The sequence below is a fragment of the Erinaceus europaeus genome, chromosome 8 (genome assembly GCF_950295315.1).
Source record: "Erinaceus europaeus chromosome 8, mEriEur2.1, whole genome shotgun sequence".
In the NCBI taxonomy this organism is placed as follows: Eukaryota; Metazoa; Chordata; class Mammalia; order Eulipotyphla; family Erinaceidae; genus Erinaceus; species Erinaceus europaeus.
This window is the reverse complement of record NC_080169.1, coordinates 111,190,477-111,207,987: the sequence shown is the minus strand read 5'-3', so window position 1 is coordinate 111,207,987 and position 17,511 is coordinate 111,190,477. Positions and strand designations below refer to the sequence as shown.

Below are 17,511 nucleotides of genomic sequence, written 5' to 3'. Positions count from 1 at the left end.
TCCCCTCCTCTCTCCATTTCTCTCTGTCCTATCCAATAACAACAACAGCTATAACAACAATAACAATAACAAGCACAGCAAGGACAACAAAATGGGAAAAATAGCCTCCAGGAGCAGTGAATTTGTAGTCCTGGCACTGGGCCCCAGTGATAACCCTGGAAGCAAAAAAAAAAAAAAAAAAGACATTTGCTGATGTTTCTCTGGCCTGTGGTCAAACTGTCATCATCCCATGCCATTTCATACCAAGTCACAGCTTCCAAGAACCTTTTGATGACACAACACAGCATTTAAGACAGGTAGCTGTACACATGGTGATGTTTACATCTCCAAGGGACAGAAGAAGAATTCCTCTTGTTATTGTAGGCCCCATTTTTGGTAAATGTTCTAAGGAAGAGTGCTCAAGTGATGGAGAGATGTCTAACTGGGTAGTGTGCCTGCCTTGGCCCAGGTATGAATCTTGATGCCACCCTGGAGGTACCATTGCACCAGGAGCAGCAGCTCTGGTGCTGTGGTCTCTCTCTCTCTCTCTCTCTCTCTCTCTCTCTGAATAAAAAAGCACCATAAGGGGCCAGGCTGTGGTGCATTTGATTGGGAGCATACAGTACCACATGCAAGGAGCTAAGTTCAAGCCCCCAGTACCCACCTGCAGGATAAAAACTTGATGAGCAGTGAAGCAGTGCTGCAACTATCTCTCTCTTACTCTCTATTTCCCCCTCCCCTCTCAATTTCTCTCGGTCCAATCAAATAAAATAGAAGAAGAAAGAAGAAAACTCCATAGGAGTGGTGAAATCAGGAATGTGTGGGAACCCCAGTTGTCAAATCAAAGTAATGAGATGGGGAGGGTGCAAAGAAAGGGGTTCAGTGAAACCCATTCAGGGCACAAATAAGGCTCTGGGTTCCATTCCAGCTCCGCTCAAAAGTAAGTGGTCGATGCTAAGAGGAGAGAAGGACTCTGGGTCCCCATCCACACAGGCCTCCCTCTCCCCTCCCCCTCTTCAGATTGGCACCCGTGGACATTCCTGGGCCCCCCACTGCAGGTGGAGTGTCCGCTGCCATCTCCAGAGGCTGAGGTTCAGGCTGGCAGGTCCTTGGACTCCTCAGGGGTGAGCTTCCTCAGCTTGTCCACACACAGAAGGATGAGGGTGAGGAACCACAGGCTCCAGCCCACCGCAGCCCAGATCCAGCCATACTCATCCACACTGCTCTGGCAGCAGCGGGCAGCTTGTGGGCAGAAGTCAAGATCTGGAGGGAGGAGAGAACAGGAGGGGGACATTGCACCAGCCTCACCCTGAGTCCTCTCTGCTGGGCAGTGCAACCTTGACTGAGTCCTTCCTTTGCTGGGTCGCCTCATTCCTCACTGAACTGCTTCTCCAGTCAAAGAGGGCAGAACTTAAACCCAAGTTGGTAGCACCCCAAATTCATCACCCTCTGTTACAAAGAAATAAGAATCTTGCTCTGCACGGGAGGATCCTGGTTCAAGTCATCATCGGCTGCTACACGTGGCTACAAAGAGAAGGATTATTAGAAGTCCAGTAGTGGTGGATGGGTTATTTGGTGTCTCTCCCTCTCCAGCAAGAATATGGATGGGACTGGAAGAGTTCAGACAGTAGAGCATGTGCTTTGCCGCATGCCAGACCCGGGCATGAAACATGAGGATGTCACAGCACTAGGGGAAAATCTAGTTCTGTGGAATCTCTCTGTCTCTCTCTCTCTCCCCTCTCTGTCTCTCTCTCTCAAATAAAAGAGATTCAAAGCCAGCATGGATGCAGCCCGAGAGATGGCACAGTGGATAAAGTGTTGTACCTTCAATCGTGAAGTCCCGAGTTTCATCCCTGGCATTGAATGTGGTAGTGATGCTCTGGTTCTCTATCTATCTACCTACCTATCTATTTATCTATCTATTTATTTATTTATCTATCTATCTATCTTCCTTCCTTCTTCCCTTTCCTTCTTTCTTTCTTTCTTTCTTTCTTTCTTTCTTTCTCTCTCTGTCTCTCACAAACAGGTTTAAAAAGTAAAACTTAAAGAAAATAGCTGCAGGGGGCCAGGTGGTGGTGCACATGTTATAATGTGCAAGGACCCAGATTTGAACCCCTGGTCCCCACCTGCAGGGGGAAAGTTTTACGAGAGGTGAAGCAGTGCTATTGGTGTCTCTTTCTCTCTCTCTCTCTCTCTCTCTCTCTCTCTCTCTCTCTCTCTCTCTTCCTCTAACACTCCCTCCCCTCTCAGTTTCTGGTCTCTATGCAATAAATAAATAAAAATAACTAAGAAAAATTTTTTAAAATTAGAAAAATAAAATAACTGGGGGGCTGGGTGGTAGCACACTGGGTTAAATGCACATAGTGTGAAGTGCAAGGACCAGTATAAAGAACCCGGTTCAAGCCCCCAGCTCCCCACCTGCAGGGGGTCACTTCACAAGTGGTGAAGCAGGTCTGCAGGTATCTATCTATCTTTCTCTCTCCCTCTGTCTTCCTCTCCTCTCTCTATTTCTCTCTGTCCTATCCAACAACAATAACACCAACAACAACAATAATGGTGAAAGATGGTCTCCAGGAGCAGTGCAGGCACTGAGCCCCAGCGATAACCCTGGAAGCAAAAAAAGAAAGAGAGAAAGAAAGAAAGAAAAAGAAAAAAGATGTGGTGCACCTAACAGAGTGCATATGTCACAGTGCAAAAGGACCGGGGTTTAAGCCCCCAGCCTCCACCTGCAGGGAAAAAGTTTTGTGAGTGGTGAAGCTGTGCTGCAGGTGTCTCTCTGTCTCTCTCCCTCTCTGCCTCCCCCTTCTCTCTCAATTTCTGGCTGTCTGTATCCAATAAATAAGAAAGAAAGAAAGAACGAAAGAGAGAGAGAGAGAAGAAGAAGAAGAAAGAGGAGGAAGAAGGAAGGAAGGAAGGAAGGATGGGAAGGGAAGGGAAGGGAAGGGAAAGGAAGGGAAGGGAAAAAAATCACTGCACCAGGAAGTAGTTCAATGGTATCAAACATAAATGAGACCCTGGATTCATTCTCTAGCACCACATAATATATGAAAAGAGAAAACAAAAAGAAACCAGTGGAAAATGGAGTCATTTCTGCTAACTCACAAAGACTGAATTCCTGCAGCCAGTGGCAGCTCAGCTGCTAGACACACACTAGTCATCAAGACGCCCTGGGTTCTACCCTGACACCAGTATGACAGAGTGGTGTTCAAGTCTCTCACTTGCTCATGAAATAAATAAATGTATTTTTAAAAGACTTAATACCTAGTATCATTACAAGCAATTAGGAGTGGGATTTTAAACCAAGCTGTTTTGCATTTCCTGACTAATATAAGTATGGTAACTGATAGGCGCTTGGGAAGGAAGCTTGACTGAAAAAATTCTTCTTCTCTTGTGCTAGTAACCTATAAAAAGCATCCATCTTAGGGTTGAGGAGCCACACAGTACAGGAAAGCTTCCTTGTTCAGTGCCTGGCATCACCAACAGCCAGAGCTGGGTGGTACATTAGGCTTCCTTCCTTCCTTCCTTCCTTCCTTCCTTCCTTCCTTCCTTCCTTCCTTCCTTCTTTCCTCCCTTTCTTCCTTTACGTCTCTCTCTCTCTCTTTCTCTTTTTTTCCTTTTTTTCTTTGTTTTTTTCTTTCTTCACTGCTCTAGGACTGAGCTTCTCAGACAAAGACAGAGACAGGGAGAGACAGAGTACTGGAGTTTATCCTGATGCTTTAATTCTCCCATGTGGGGCCAGGAATTGAACCTGGGCCTCAAATAGCAATGCAGGAACCTCACCTAGTGAGATACCTCTCTACCCCACTTCCCTCTCTCTCTCTCTCTCTCTCTCTCTCTCTCTCTCTCTCTCAATCTCTCGTTTTGTACAGAACTCAGAAAATCCTTATCTCCATTAGATGGGGTTGCTGGCTGATCACTGAGTATCTCTGTCTCTCTCAGGAAAGAGTGAGAGACCAAAACTTCCTTCAATTCAGTAGGGGCTGGATTTGAACCTGGGTCTCACACATGGCAAACCAAAGCACTATCCAAGTGAGTTTGAGTCTCTTGATATACCAATCAGATGGTAAATGTTCTTGAATGAGCTCATTTCAAAGCCCTTCTTTGTCAGTGCCTAGAAGTATACACACTGTGGTACTTTGCTTAGGGCAAGATAAAAAGGGATCTGAACTTGGAATAAAGCAAAAACTCCCTGTTGATAAGTGTCATAGTCGTGATTGCTTTAGGAGGTGAACAAAGTGTTCCATTGAGGGTGAACAGAAATAAGTTGATACCAAAAGCAGAACTACAAACAAAAAACTCCTGCACTGGGTATTAGTTGTACAGGTGGGGTTTTATGGTTTATAGCTTAGCTTCCAGAAGCAATGGAATCTGGGGCATCTTAGGCTGACGTCCTGAAGGGGTGTCCTTAAAAGTTGCCTATGTTGGGAAACAGATGATGTCAGACCCAGTAGAGTGCACATTACCATATACAAGAAGTGGGTTCAAGCCCCAGTCCCCAACCACAGGGGAGAAATTTCATGTGCGGTGAAGCACTGCTACAGGTGTCTCTCTATCTCCCCCTTTCCTCTCATCTCTGTTATTTATTTTTTATTTTTTAGTATGTTAACACCATTCCCACCACCAAAGCTCTGTGTCCTTCCCCCTCCTCCTCCCAGTGAAGCTGAACATCTACCCTCCCCCCAGAGATTTTTTACTTTGATGCCATATGCAAATTCAGTCAGATTCTGCTTTGAGTTTCCCTTTCTGTTCTTTCTCAACTACTGTTTATGAGTGGGATCATCCCATACTCATCTTTGTCTTTCTGACTTCTCTCACTTAACATAATTCCTTCTAGCTCTGGCTCCATCCAAAATGGGTCAGAGAAGGTGGGTTCATTATTCTTGATAGCTGCATAGTATTCCGTTGTATATATATATTTATGTATATGTATATCACAGCTTTCTCAGCCATTCATCTGTTGTTGGGTACCTGTTTGCCCCCAGGTTTTAGTACTTCTCCGTTTTTACCAAAAACTAATAAATAAATCTTAAAAAATAAAAAGGGGCTGGACAGTAGCCCATCCAGTTAAGCACATATATGACCATGTACAAGAACCTGGTTCAAGTTCCCACTCCCCACCTTCAGCAGGAAAGCTTCACAAGTGGTGAAGCAGTTCTGAAGTTGTCTCTCTTTCTATCTCCTCCTCCCCTTCTTAATTTCTCTCTGTTTCTACCCAATAAGTGAATAGATACATAAAAAAATTAAAAACAATTCAAAATAAAATAAAAATTTAAAAACTACTCATGCTTCTAGATTGAGGTCAAGGAAAGGAGTGTGTGATTGTTCTGCCAATAGCTCTGAGTATCAGAAACAGACCACAGCAGTTCAGGAAGACCAGGTGTGCAGCCAGCTACCTGGAGCTGTGAGACCGATAGCTGGGGTTCAGATAGCCAGTAGAGGGAGTTGGGTGGTAGCGCAGCATGTTAAGCGCAGGTGGCGCAAAGCGCAAGGACCTGCGGAAGGATCCCAGTTCAAGCCCCGGGCTCCGGTGAAGCAGGTCTGCAGGTATCTATCTTTCTCTCCCCCTCTCTGTCTTCCCCTCCTCTTTCCATTTCTCTCTGTCCTATCTAACAACGACTACAAGAATAAAACAATAAGGGCAACAACAAAAGGGAATAAATAAATAAAATAAATATTAAAAAAAAAAGACTGCCAGTAGAGACTCACCGGGACACTGCTCCAGGGTCTTGGGGCCTGGATGGATGCTCAAGGTGTAGTTGCTGCTTCTGCTTGGAGCTGGAAGAAAAGACAAGAAAGAGGAGGTCTCAGGCAAGAAGAAGGGCCATCCCCAGGTGTCAGGTTTGAAATCTTTTGCATGAACCAGTGGTGAGCACTGGAAACATGACAGACACTCTAGATGAGGTGAGTCTTCCACAGTCAGAGGCTGAATTTCTAGCCCTCAGCAGGTTAAATGACATAATGGATGTGAGGGCGATCTGGCTGCGACATCTGTCACCCCCCTGATCGCCAGGGTTGATTCGGCTGATCTGGCTGGCTAGGTGGGTGTCCCCTACCTTCCTCACCACTGTGCGTCCCTCCGGAAGCTGCGCTCTCGGTGGAAGAGGACGGCCTTCCCTGAATAGAGACGGACCGGTCTTTGGTTAAGGGTATACAAGTTGTTGTGCTCCCCTGCTAGAACCTCCAAACAAGCTCTCAAGGTTATATGACATAACTGGTGACCTTCAGAAGAGGGTGAGATGCCAGTGGTATCCAGAGAAAAACTATCCTGTGAGAACAGAGTCAAAAGGAAACCAATACAATCCAGGAAGAGTAGCCCCAGAGAAATCAAGTCTAGTGATACTTGGGCTGTCCAGTGCTAGTGTTCAAGTCACCTGCTGTGGAAAGTTCTATCACGGCAGTGAAGTAATATGTTTCCTTTTTTTTTTTTTTTTTACCAGAGCACTGATTAGGCTCTGGTTTATGGTGGTGAAAGGGGTTGAACCTGGGACTTTGGAGCCTCAGGGATGAGATTCTCTTTTGCATAACCATTATGCTCTCTATCCCTGTGTATGTTTCCTCTTTCTAGTTACACCCCAGTGTGGTTCCGTAGCCCCCATGTCCACTTGGTCGATTCCAAATTATATTCCTCCATGAGGATAATTTCTGGAACCATCCGTTCCACCCCGGTTCCATGGCTGCCAGTTCTTAGCAACATCGCCCCGCCAGATATTCGTCGGGATGCGGCATCATCTAAGTTCATTTCCCACGTCTACGCTCGACCGGACCTGCCAATCTACGTGGATATCTTCACCCACCCTGTCCAACGCTTGACGTCTCGTCACCCAATCTGGTCCCCTACGCCTACACTGAACTTCTCTGTTCCAGACTCTTGGAAACAGAGCTGGCAGTCAGCTGAGGTAAAGAACAAACACCTCATCACAGACCCCTGCAAGCGTCAACCCGACTTTGACCTAGCACGTTATGATTGGGCCCTCCTCAATCGCTATCGAACAGGCCATGGCCGGTGCGCCGCTATGTTCCATCGCTGGGGAGCCAGAGACGACCCGAACTGCCCCTGCGGCTCCAGACAGACTATGACCCACATAGTCAACGACTGCCACCTCTCCAGATTCAAAGGAGGTCTGGAAACTTTACATCAGGCTCAACCTGACGCTGTTGACTGGCTACGGAAGAAGGGCAAATGCTAGAAGAAGAAGAAGTTACACTCTCATCTCATCCTAAGATATTTCATGTTCACTCTCACAGCCCTGTGGGAAAATGCTCAGGAAAGATATCTTAGCATGCCAGGCTTGTGCTTGGCAAACCCACAGCCAAATTACACTGCAAGGCTAACAAAGATCTGTAACTTCTCAAACATTAACAGGTGTCTGTGGGAGCACCAGAGCACCAGGCCATAGCCTGTTAGACACCTGATGTGAATGAGGGAGGGGGCATATGACTTGTTGACCTTTGCAGCTATTATCTGCCTAGGAATATTAGTTACAAAATATAGTAAGTTTGTTAGGAGAGATTGGATGGCCTTGCTGTCCCTTATTACACAGCCTATTGGCATAAGTCCCTTCTCCATCCCCCCCCCAACTTTAATGAACTGTTATGGCTTTTGCTGATGTAAGCTTTGCGGAATTCCTTTGATGTATCTCGTAACTAATAAAAAGTCAAAGGGCCAGTGGTTAGTGTTGCACTACTTGAGTAATTAATTATTTGTTGTTCCTGCACCACAGCCCACAAGCCATAGAAGAACACTGCTCCCCAAGCACCACAGGTCAGCTAGACAGGACTTTCCAGGTGCTCTACTGAAGCCACTTTCCCAGCAGACAGCTATGCTGACCAAAGGGTTTTTCCTACTCCTACCTCAAAATGGCCACTAAAATGTTCAGAATATCATGACCAACGAGGGGGCTCAGTGATAGAGTGCTGTGTTCACAAATGTGAGTTCTTGGTTGTAGCCCCATTGCTGCATATGCCACAGCAGTGCTCTGCTTCCCTCCTTCCTCAAGAAATAAATAAATTAAAAATTAAATAAATAAGTGTTCCAGGAGGTGGCATAGTGGACAAAACATTGAATTTTCAAGCATGAGGTCTCAAATTCAGCCCTCAGCAGCACATGTACTAGAGTGATGTCTGGCTTTTCTCTTCTCTCCTACTATCACTCTCATTGATAAATAAATAAATAAATATTTTTTAAAAAATAAATAAAACCCAACGTTTGAAGTGTCTTTTATTTTATTTTATTTTTTTGCTACAAAGACTATCACTAAGATACTTTATCCATCCAACTCTACTGCCATTTTTTCTTCCTTTGTTGCTAGAGACAGAGAGAAGTAGAGGCAGAGGGAGGGAGGGAGGGAGGAAGAGAGAGAGAGAGAGAGAGAGAGAGAGAGCTGCAGCACAGCTCCACTGATCAGAAAGTCTCCCTCCTGCAGGTGGGGGCTGGGGACTTGAACATGGGCTCTAGTGTATGGTAATGTATGTGTTCTGCAGAGTGCTCCGCCATCTAGTCCCCTGGAATGTCTATTCATGACTCTTTTCCATTCCTTTCAAAAAGTCAAACATAAACCTCTCATGGAACTGGGAGGTGGCTCTATAGGTACAATTTATGTGTGAGGCCCTGGGTTTATCCCTAGCACCACATGGTATCACTTTGGACAGCACTAAGAGAGCTTCATAGATGGTCGAGAAGTACTTAGGTGTCTCTCACTCTCTCTCTCCTTTCTCTCTTTGTCTTTCCTCCTCCTCCCTGATTCTCAAAAATACAGAACAACAGTTGTACTGAGGAAAACACTCAATGCATGCACAAGATCCTGGGTTCAATCCCCAGCACCACATTAAAAAAAGAAGCGATATAGACATATAAGCCCTGAAATATGACTTTGACTCATTTCTGATGGTTGTGATGGTTTTTCACAAGTAGAATGTTATTCATTAATTAATTCATTCATTTTTATAAAATATTTTATTTATGTATTGAATAGAGACAGAAATTAACCAGGAAGGAGGAGATAGATGATAGATAGATGATAGATAGATAGATAGATAGATAGGTGGAGGGCATGAGGGAGGGGGTGGGGAGACAGCATAATGGTTCTGCAAAATATCATTCTGAAAGACCAAAAGACTTTCCTGCCTGAGGCTCTAAGTTCCCAGGTTCAATCCCCAGCACCACTATAAGCCAGAGCTGAGCAGTACTCTGCTATTTCTCTGTGTCTTTCTCATTAAAATAAAACAAATAAAATATTAAGAGAGAAGGACATCTGCAACTCTGCTTCACCTTTCATGAAGTCTCCCCCCTTGCAGCTGAGGACCAGAGGCTTGAACCTGGATCCTTGCTCATGGTAACATGTTCATTCTACCAGGTCTGGCCTCACAGATGGTTTAAAAAAAAGTAGATGGTGTACAGACATGTACAGAGGCTGCCAGAAAGTGCAACACTTAAAACTGTCCTTTATGTAATAAGCAAAGACAACAAAGAATCCTCAGAGTTCTCCCAGGGTTTGGGGACTGAGATGAGGTGGCAGAGTGAATGCAAGGGTTCCTGAGGAAGATAAGCTGAAGCTCAAGTCACCTGGTGCCACTGAGAACACAAAGGTCAATGGTCCAGAGTCACTGTGGCCAGGATGGCAGCCACTAGCCTAAATTCACATTTTATTAGAATTAGACTAAGCAGTGTGGAGCTGTACTCCTGTGACTTTATAACCTTGTAAATGTCTATTAAATCTCTTTCTCCTCCTCCTCCTCCTCCTCCTCCTCCTCCTTCTTCTTCTTCTCTCTCTCTCTCTCTCTCTCTCTCTCTCTCTCTCTCTCTCTCACACACACACACACACACACAGATTGACCAGCAGAGGAAGTAGTTCAGTGGTAGAATGCAGGACTTGCAGGGCAGAGCCAAGATGGCGACTTGGAGACAACACCCGGTGTGAGCTCCAAAAAGAAGCAGCTTACAACCTGGAGAAGCCACCAGGTTCCAGATGCTAACATGATGCCAACCGGACTTCCCTGGGCAGACGACCCCACCAATATGTCCTGGAGCTCCACTTCCCCAGAGCCCTGCCCACTAGGGAAAGAGAGAGACAGGCTGGGAATATGGATCGACCTGCCAATGTCCATGTTCACCAGGGTAGAAATTACAGAAGCCAGACCTTCCACCTTCTGCATCCCACAATGACCCTGGGTCCATACTCCCAGAGGGATAGAGAATAGGGAAGCTATCAGGGGGAGGGGATGGGATACGGACCTCTTATCTTATGGTTTTTGTCAGTTTTTCCCTTTTATAAATATAAATAAAAAAATGCAGGACTTGAAAGCATGAGGTTCTGAGTTTGATCCTTGGCACTGAATATACCAGAGTGATGCTCTGCTGTTTTTTTTCCCTCTCTCTCATTAGATAAATCAATTTAAAAATTAAACTGACTAGAATTCAATGTAAAATGCATATTCTTGGTCATAACTGTCTACAATTCAAGTGCTCCATCACCACATGCAGAATCTTTTATCAGAAACAGCACAAACATGGAACATTCTTTCTTCTCTCCTTCCTTTTATAGATGGAGAGAGAGAGAGAGAGAGAGGGAGAGAGGGAGAAAGACACCACACTAAAAGATCCTTCCGCTGGGATCAAACGTAGGTCTCACTCAAGCCAAAGCAGTGCACTAAGTGAGCTGTTTTGCTGGTCCAGCACAAAACTTTTCACCAGCAAAATCATTCTCCTTGGGGCTGGGCATGTAAGTCAGTGACAGAGCACACACTTTTGACCTACGAAACACTGGACTCATTCCCCACCCCACATCACTCCCCCAAAAGAAGTCTTACTAACAGGTGTACTCCAGATAAATCAAGACCAAGAAACCAATTATTAAAGATTCTTTCTGGAAGGTCTGTCACTGTTCAGTGGTCTGCTTCTTTGGGAGTGTAAGCAAAACAAAACCATGGTCTGGGAGTCCTCTAGACCCCACTGGCTCTTGGTCCTACATGCATCCTTCAAAAGACCTTGTTGTCCCCATAACAGGACAAGCTAGATGAAACCTGTTGGTTCTAAACCACAACATTCCTGCTGGGACTAATGTTATACCCCCCTCATGCAAGCCATCACAATGTCCTGCTGAAAGCTAGTAATTAGCTCTGTGCAATCTGATGGCTGCTGTAAATGATTTACCGTGGAGTGACGAGGAGCTTGGTCTCTGTTTTAGAGAGATTGATGCCTTAACAATTCAATTTCCCCAAGTTCCCAAATCACTTCCTTGAACCTGATTTTCATTTCTCCTTTACCCCAGCAATGGAAGTGGCCCACCAACTAAAGTAAGTGAGTGGGGGCAGAAAAACCTAGCTAATGGGATGCTGGGATTGAGTAAAGTCATCGGGAAATGCCACTTCTGCAGGGTGAACAATGTTCCCTGTTAGCAGTTACATGTAGCACAAACCAAACAGCCTTGGTTTAAGTTCCTAGGAATTTCAACATCACTCTCCTCCCTCAGAAGCAGTCAGGCTACTGGGAAGACAAAACAACTCATTGTGGTTACATTTCCAACAATACCAACATGCAGCCAAGTGTTGGCACACACTATGGTAGAGTATACACATTATCTTGGGTAAGGAGCTGGGTTGAAGCCTCTGGCCCCCACCTGTGGGAAGAGAAGTCTCATGAGTGATGGCGTGGTGCTGCAGGTATCTCTCCCTTCACCTCCCCTCTCCCTCTCCCCCTCTCTATTTCTGTCTCTTGTCATCTGTTAAGGAAAAAAAAAAGTCACCAGGAAATGGTAATAGATTTTTTTCAGGCACTGAGGCCCAGTGATTTAACATAGGTGGCAAAAGAAAAAGAGAAAAGGTTTAGAGAGATAGCACAGTGATACTGCAAAAGGCTATCATGCCTGAGACCATGAAGTTCCAAGTTCAAGTTCCAGCACCACCATAAGCCAGAGCTGAGTAGTGCTCTGGGGGGGAAACCAAGAAAGAGAGCGAAAGAAAAGAAAAACATCAGGTCAGCAAAATAACCTATTTGTCTATGTTTGTGAACCAGACTCAAGCCCATCCCCCACTGGAAGAAGCTTACCTGCTGTGGTTTCTTTCCCTTTCTGTCTCTCAGTCTCTGTCTCTCTATATCTTAAAAATATCACTCCAGAGTAGGGCACCAAAGTAAAAATCTCTGGGTTGAGGGCAAGGGCAGAAGTTCAGCTTCACTGGTGGTGGTGGGCGGAGTTGGGATGGGATACAGTCTTTTGGTGGTGGGAATGGTGTTTGTACACTCCTATTAATAGTCATACAAACCACTGTTTAATTAATATGAGAGGGGAAAAATTGATTGAATGTCTCAAACTTTTTAATGCACAGACCATAGTCTGAGTCTTTGTTATGTTGATTTTTTAAAAAGCTTAGACCATGGAGAACAGAAGCAACCAGTGGCATTACTCTATAAGACACAGCTATATACAAATAATGTCAAAGGACATAAATCATAGCAATGTTGTGTATGATACAGAAAATCCTAACAAAGGGATTTTCCAAAGTTAACCCAATTGCCAAATAATTTGATTACAGCAATAACTATCTATTGCTTTCTTAAACTCTTAGACAGAAGGAACCTCCCATTTCCTCTATAGAACCTATATTTCCCCAGTCCTGGATCCTCTGGGGTGGAGCTCAGTTTCCTGCATGCTTCTCTCAGTTCATACCAAATGATATTGCATCTTTTGATCCCAACCTAATCAATGCAATGAGTACTACCTCAGCATGCTTCACTTCAGACCATGTCCAGAGACATCAGGCATGGAATGTCAGCCTTTCACCCTCATTACTCTGGGGAGACCTTTCCTTTCATAGTATTCTCTAATTCCATTCCAGGAGGTTCACTTCCTAACAAAGTCCCAAAACCTAGATATAGACCAGGTCCCATTAGATAGAGCATATGTTCACATGTATCAATAAATTAGAGCAAAATATATACCTGAAAGCAAAAATACACAATGGTCTGCAGTGAGTCAGTATAAAGTTCATAATGAAATAGTGTCTACTTAGACTTAGATACCCTCCTCACCTACTTCCTGTTACACTTCCCTCACTCACTCCAAAGCTAACCTTATCAAAGCAAGGACTGCAAAAGCGGAATAAGGGCAAGAGACTGGCATACTTTAACGATGACTCTTTAGTCACTATAAGGCCACCCCATCAGCTGAGTCCTGAGGTTCCCAAAAAGACATAATGGGCCTAGACCTCGAATAAATCCCTCTCCCTAATATTAACAGTACCACAGAATGTGAGCTCAGATCTAGAGGGATACAGTGGTCACATAGGCTCTTAAGCTGAATGTGGTCCCCAGATCAGATCGAATCAGTGGGGTTTACAGTCAACAATATTTATACAACTTTCCCATATTTTGGAGCTACTCTCTTCCCTGATCTAGCTTTCTGGTCCTTTTCCCAGCTATGACACCATCTCCCCAGACAATAACCTGAGTCCACCTGCATATCAGATTTCAGGCTCAGGTGAAAAAAAAAAAAAAAGAAAACAAACTACTATAGTCACAGGCCCTTTGGAATAGAACTAAAATAGGCCTACTAGCTATCTATAATATGGAGACCTCCCAACTCTTTATCTGCTCTATTCCAGCCTTTAGGTTCATGATTAGTCAACAACTTGTTTGGCTCTATATGTTAGCTATATTCAGCTACCAAGTTCCAGATGCTAGCACGATGCCAACCAGACTTTCCCAGACAGACAACCCCACCAATGTGTCCTGGAGCTCCGATTCCCCAGAGACCTGCCCTACTAGGGAAAGAGAGAGACAGGCTGGGAGTATGGATTGACCCGTCAACACCCATGTTCATTGGGGAAGCAATTATAGAAGCCAGACCTTTAACCTTCTGTACCCTATAATGACCCTGGATCCATACCCCCAGAGGGATAAAGAATAGGAAAGCTGTCAGGGACGGGATGAGATGTGGAGTTCTGATGGTGGAGTTGTACCCCTCTTATCCTATGGTTTTGTCAGTGTTTCCTTTTTATAAATTATATATATATATATATATATATATATATATATATATATATCACCCCAAAGCAGTGAAGTCCTGGCAGTGGCGAAATAAATAGATACAGTTCTAAAAAGAATTTATTTTTATTGAGTTATATGATAGAGAGAGGGAGAGACAGGAGTCAGAGCCTCAGTGTTGGCACAGAGTCTTAGTTTTGAAAACGGGGCAGGATAAGTAGGTGAAATAGTTCCCTTGGATAGTGCACTGCTATGGTGTGTGTGTGTGTGTGTGTGTGTTATCCAGGTTTGATCTCAGCCCCCACCACATTGAAGGAAGTTTCATTGCTGTGGTCTCCTTCACTATCTCTATCACTTTGCCTTCTCTGTCTCTAAAGAAGAAGTAGGAGAGGAAGTCAGGTGGTAGCACAGCGGGTTAAGTGCACATGGTACAAAGCACAAAGACTGGCATAAGGATGCCAGTTCGAGCCCCCAGCTCCCCACTTGCAGGGGAGTTGCTTCACAGGCGGTGAAACAGGTCTGTAGGTGTCTATCTTTCTCTCCCCCTCTCTGTTTTCCCCTCCTCTCTCCATTTCTCTTTGTCCTATCTAACAACGACAACATCAGTAACAACTACAATAATAAGTACAACAACAATAAAAAACAACAAGGACAACAAAAGGGAAAATAAATAAATTTTTTAAAATTTTAAAAAGAAGAAGTAGGAGGAGGAGAAAAAAAAACAAAAAAAAAAAGGGCTATCAGGGGTATTCATGTCCTGTGTTCTACTGGCTGAGCTATTTCTCTGGCTCCTTAATTTATTTATTTTTTTACCTCCAGGACTCTTACTGGGGCTTGGTGCCTGCACTATGAATCCACTATTCCTGGCAGCAATTTTTTTCCTTTTTATTGGATAGGACAGAGAGAAATTGAGAGAAGAGGGGTAAATAAAGAAGGAAGTGACCCCCCTGTAGGTGGGGAGCTGGGGGCTGGGGCCTGGATCCTTGCTTGGGTCCTTGCACATAATACAATGTGCGCTTAAGCTGGTGTGCCACTGCTTGGCCCCTGTAATTTGTCCCCTTTTGAGGCTTTTTCACAAGCAAAGCACAGAAAGAAGTGATCTTATTTGGAGAGAGGTGATACTAGGGTGGGGGAGGGGGGGATGAGACTGTTCCAAGTATTCAGTGCTGGTCATGCACTATTTTATTTGAGGGGAAAATTGATTCCTCAGTGCTTAACTTTCCCCTGTAACCCAGATAACTTCCTTATAACCCCAATAATTTACTTGATGCTTTATTTTACTTAAATTAATAATTTAATTTTGGTATATTACATTATGGAATTTTTTTCCTGTTACTACGACTATTACTACTACCACCATTAACTAGACCCCTGCTTAACTATAGCTTATGGTGGTACTGGGGATTGAACCTGGGACACTGGAGTCTCAGGCATGGAAGTCTGTTGTGCTACCAATGGTACTACCTCCCCGGGCACTAGTTTAGTATATTATTAAATAATTTTTTTCTTTTTAAAATTTTATTATTTTTACCAGAGCACTGCTCAGCTCTGGCTTATGGTGGTGCAGGAGATTGAACCTGCGGCTTTGAAGCCTCAGGCATGAGAGTCTTTTTGCGTAACCATTACGCTATCTCCCCCGCCCCTTAAATAATTTTTAAAAATTATTTACCTGAGTGCTTTTTTATTCTTTATTATCTTTATTTATTGGATAGAGACAGCCAGAAATCAAGAAGGTAGGGGGAGACAGAGAGGGAGAGAGACAGACAGACACCTGCAGTATTGCTTCACCACTTGCAAAGCTTTCCCTCAGCAGGTGAGGACAGGGGCTGAAATCCAAGTCCTTGTGCACTGTAACCTGTGCATTCATTCGAGTGCACCACTGCGTAGACCCTGAAGTGCTTTTCGTTCATATTTTTCCCCTTCTTCTTTTTTTTTTCTTTTCTTCTTTCTCTTCTTTCTACAAAAGCTTTTGCACAGGTACAAAACCACTGTTTCTGGTAGGCCCAATTTTTCTTTTTATTCTTCTCTTTTAAATTTATTTATTCATTTATGTATTTTGGATAGAGACAGAGCAAAATTGAAAGGGAAGGGGAAGATAGAGAGAGAGAGAGAGAGGGAGAGAATGAGAAAGATCTGCAGTATTGCTCCATTATTTGTGAGTGAAATTGAGAGGGAAGGGGAAGATGAGAGGGGGGGGGGAGAGAATGAGAAAGATCTGCAGTATTGCTCCATTATTTGTGATGTTTCCCTTCTGCAAGTGGGGAACAGACCCAGGCCCTTGTGCACTGTAATGGGTGTACTCCATCAGGAGTGCCCCCATCAGTCCCTTCTGTTACTCTTCTTTATTCAGATAGAGAGAAACAGACAGAGTGGGAGAGACAACACAGCACCACTCAGGAAGCCTCTCTTTTGCATGATACTCCCAGGGGGGCAGGCTGGGGTTCCACCCGGGTCCCTGCGTGTGATGAAGAGTGCTCTCCTTCTCCTGGGTGTGCTCTTTCTTTACATCGTATCTCATCTTTAACTCACCTTTTACACACAAGCAATACAAGGACCTCACATCAAAGATAAGCAAACCCAGGCACAGAGACATTTAACAATCTCCTCCATGTCACACAGCCAGTGAGTGATACCAGGCAAGAGCTGGACTGAGGCTGAGAGGCTTGAGAGTCTGGGTTTTGACCCTCTGAGAACAGACTGAGAATGAGAACAGGGACACTCACTCCAGGGAGGTGGCCAGGATTGATTTGGAGAGAGAGAATGAGTGACCAGCCAAGCAGGACAGACTGTGTTCTGGAGGGGTCCGGTGGGGCTGGGAGCTAGAGAGGAAGGGGACTAAAGGGATGCAAGGGGAGGTGGTGGCTTGCAAACCACAAAAAGGGGGGAGCCTGGGAATGTCATCTGGAGTCACTGAGGTCCCCTGGTGAAGTCCCAGCCCTGGGCTTTCCCTTTAGGTTGCAGAGGCCATCAGGACCCCCTCCCCACCCCGCCTTGGGTGAATGTCAGGTGAATGTCCCCAACTCGCTTTCTAAAGCCCAGGCATTTCCTTCTTCCCCCTCCCCTCCCAACCCTACCTGCCGAGCCAGCCCAGAGGAGGTTGGCAAAGGCCAGGCCGAGCAGCAAGGCGGCCTGGGGCCCCGGGCAGACAGAGCCGGAACCGGGGGTCCACGCCATGCCCGGCCCTGCGCTGGGAGAGTTGTGCTGGCCGGCGGCAGATGCAAACCACTCAGCTGCAGGAAAGATCCCTCAGCTCTGCGCCCAGGGGGAAAGGCCAGGGGGTGGGGCCAAGGACACCTGAGCTGTCACTCTCCCGGGGAAAGGACGGAGGGGCAGTCTCTGCCATTCTCCCTGGAGCTGAGGTTGGGTGCCTGCCTCTTGGGGGGCGGTGGGTGTGTGTGTGTCCCTGCTCCATCCAGCCCATTATTTCCTGAGCACCTACTAGGAGCACCGCACGTGCATGGGGGCTGGGAACAGTTGCCCTCTAAGTGTTTTCACTTCTTCTTCTAGCGTTTGCCCTTCTTCCGTAGCCAGTCAACAGCGTCAGGTTGAGCCTG

At 45.3% G+C, this 17,511-nt stretch overlaps 1 protein-coding gene across 1 annotated transcript; it reads right to left on the bottom strand.

Moving 5' to 3' along the window:
* Nucleotides 1–600: 600 nt before the first annotated feature.
* On the bottom strand, nt 601–17,192 carry TMEM213 (transmembrane protein 213). The gene is made up of 3 exons (XM_007525180.3): nt 17,032–17,192; nt 5,686–5,754; nt 601–1,242 (listed from the first exon to the last, which is right to left on the bottom strand). Exons 1-3 carry the CDS (start codon nt 17,129–17,131, stop codon nt 1,073–1,075), a joined length of 339 nt encoding a protein of 112 aa, XP_007525242.1. The 5' UTR covers nt 17,132–17,192; the 3' UTR covers nt 601–1,072.
* Between the last annotated feature and the right edge of the window lie 319 nt (nt 17,193–17,511).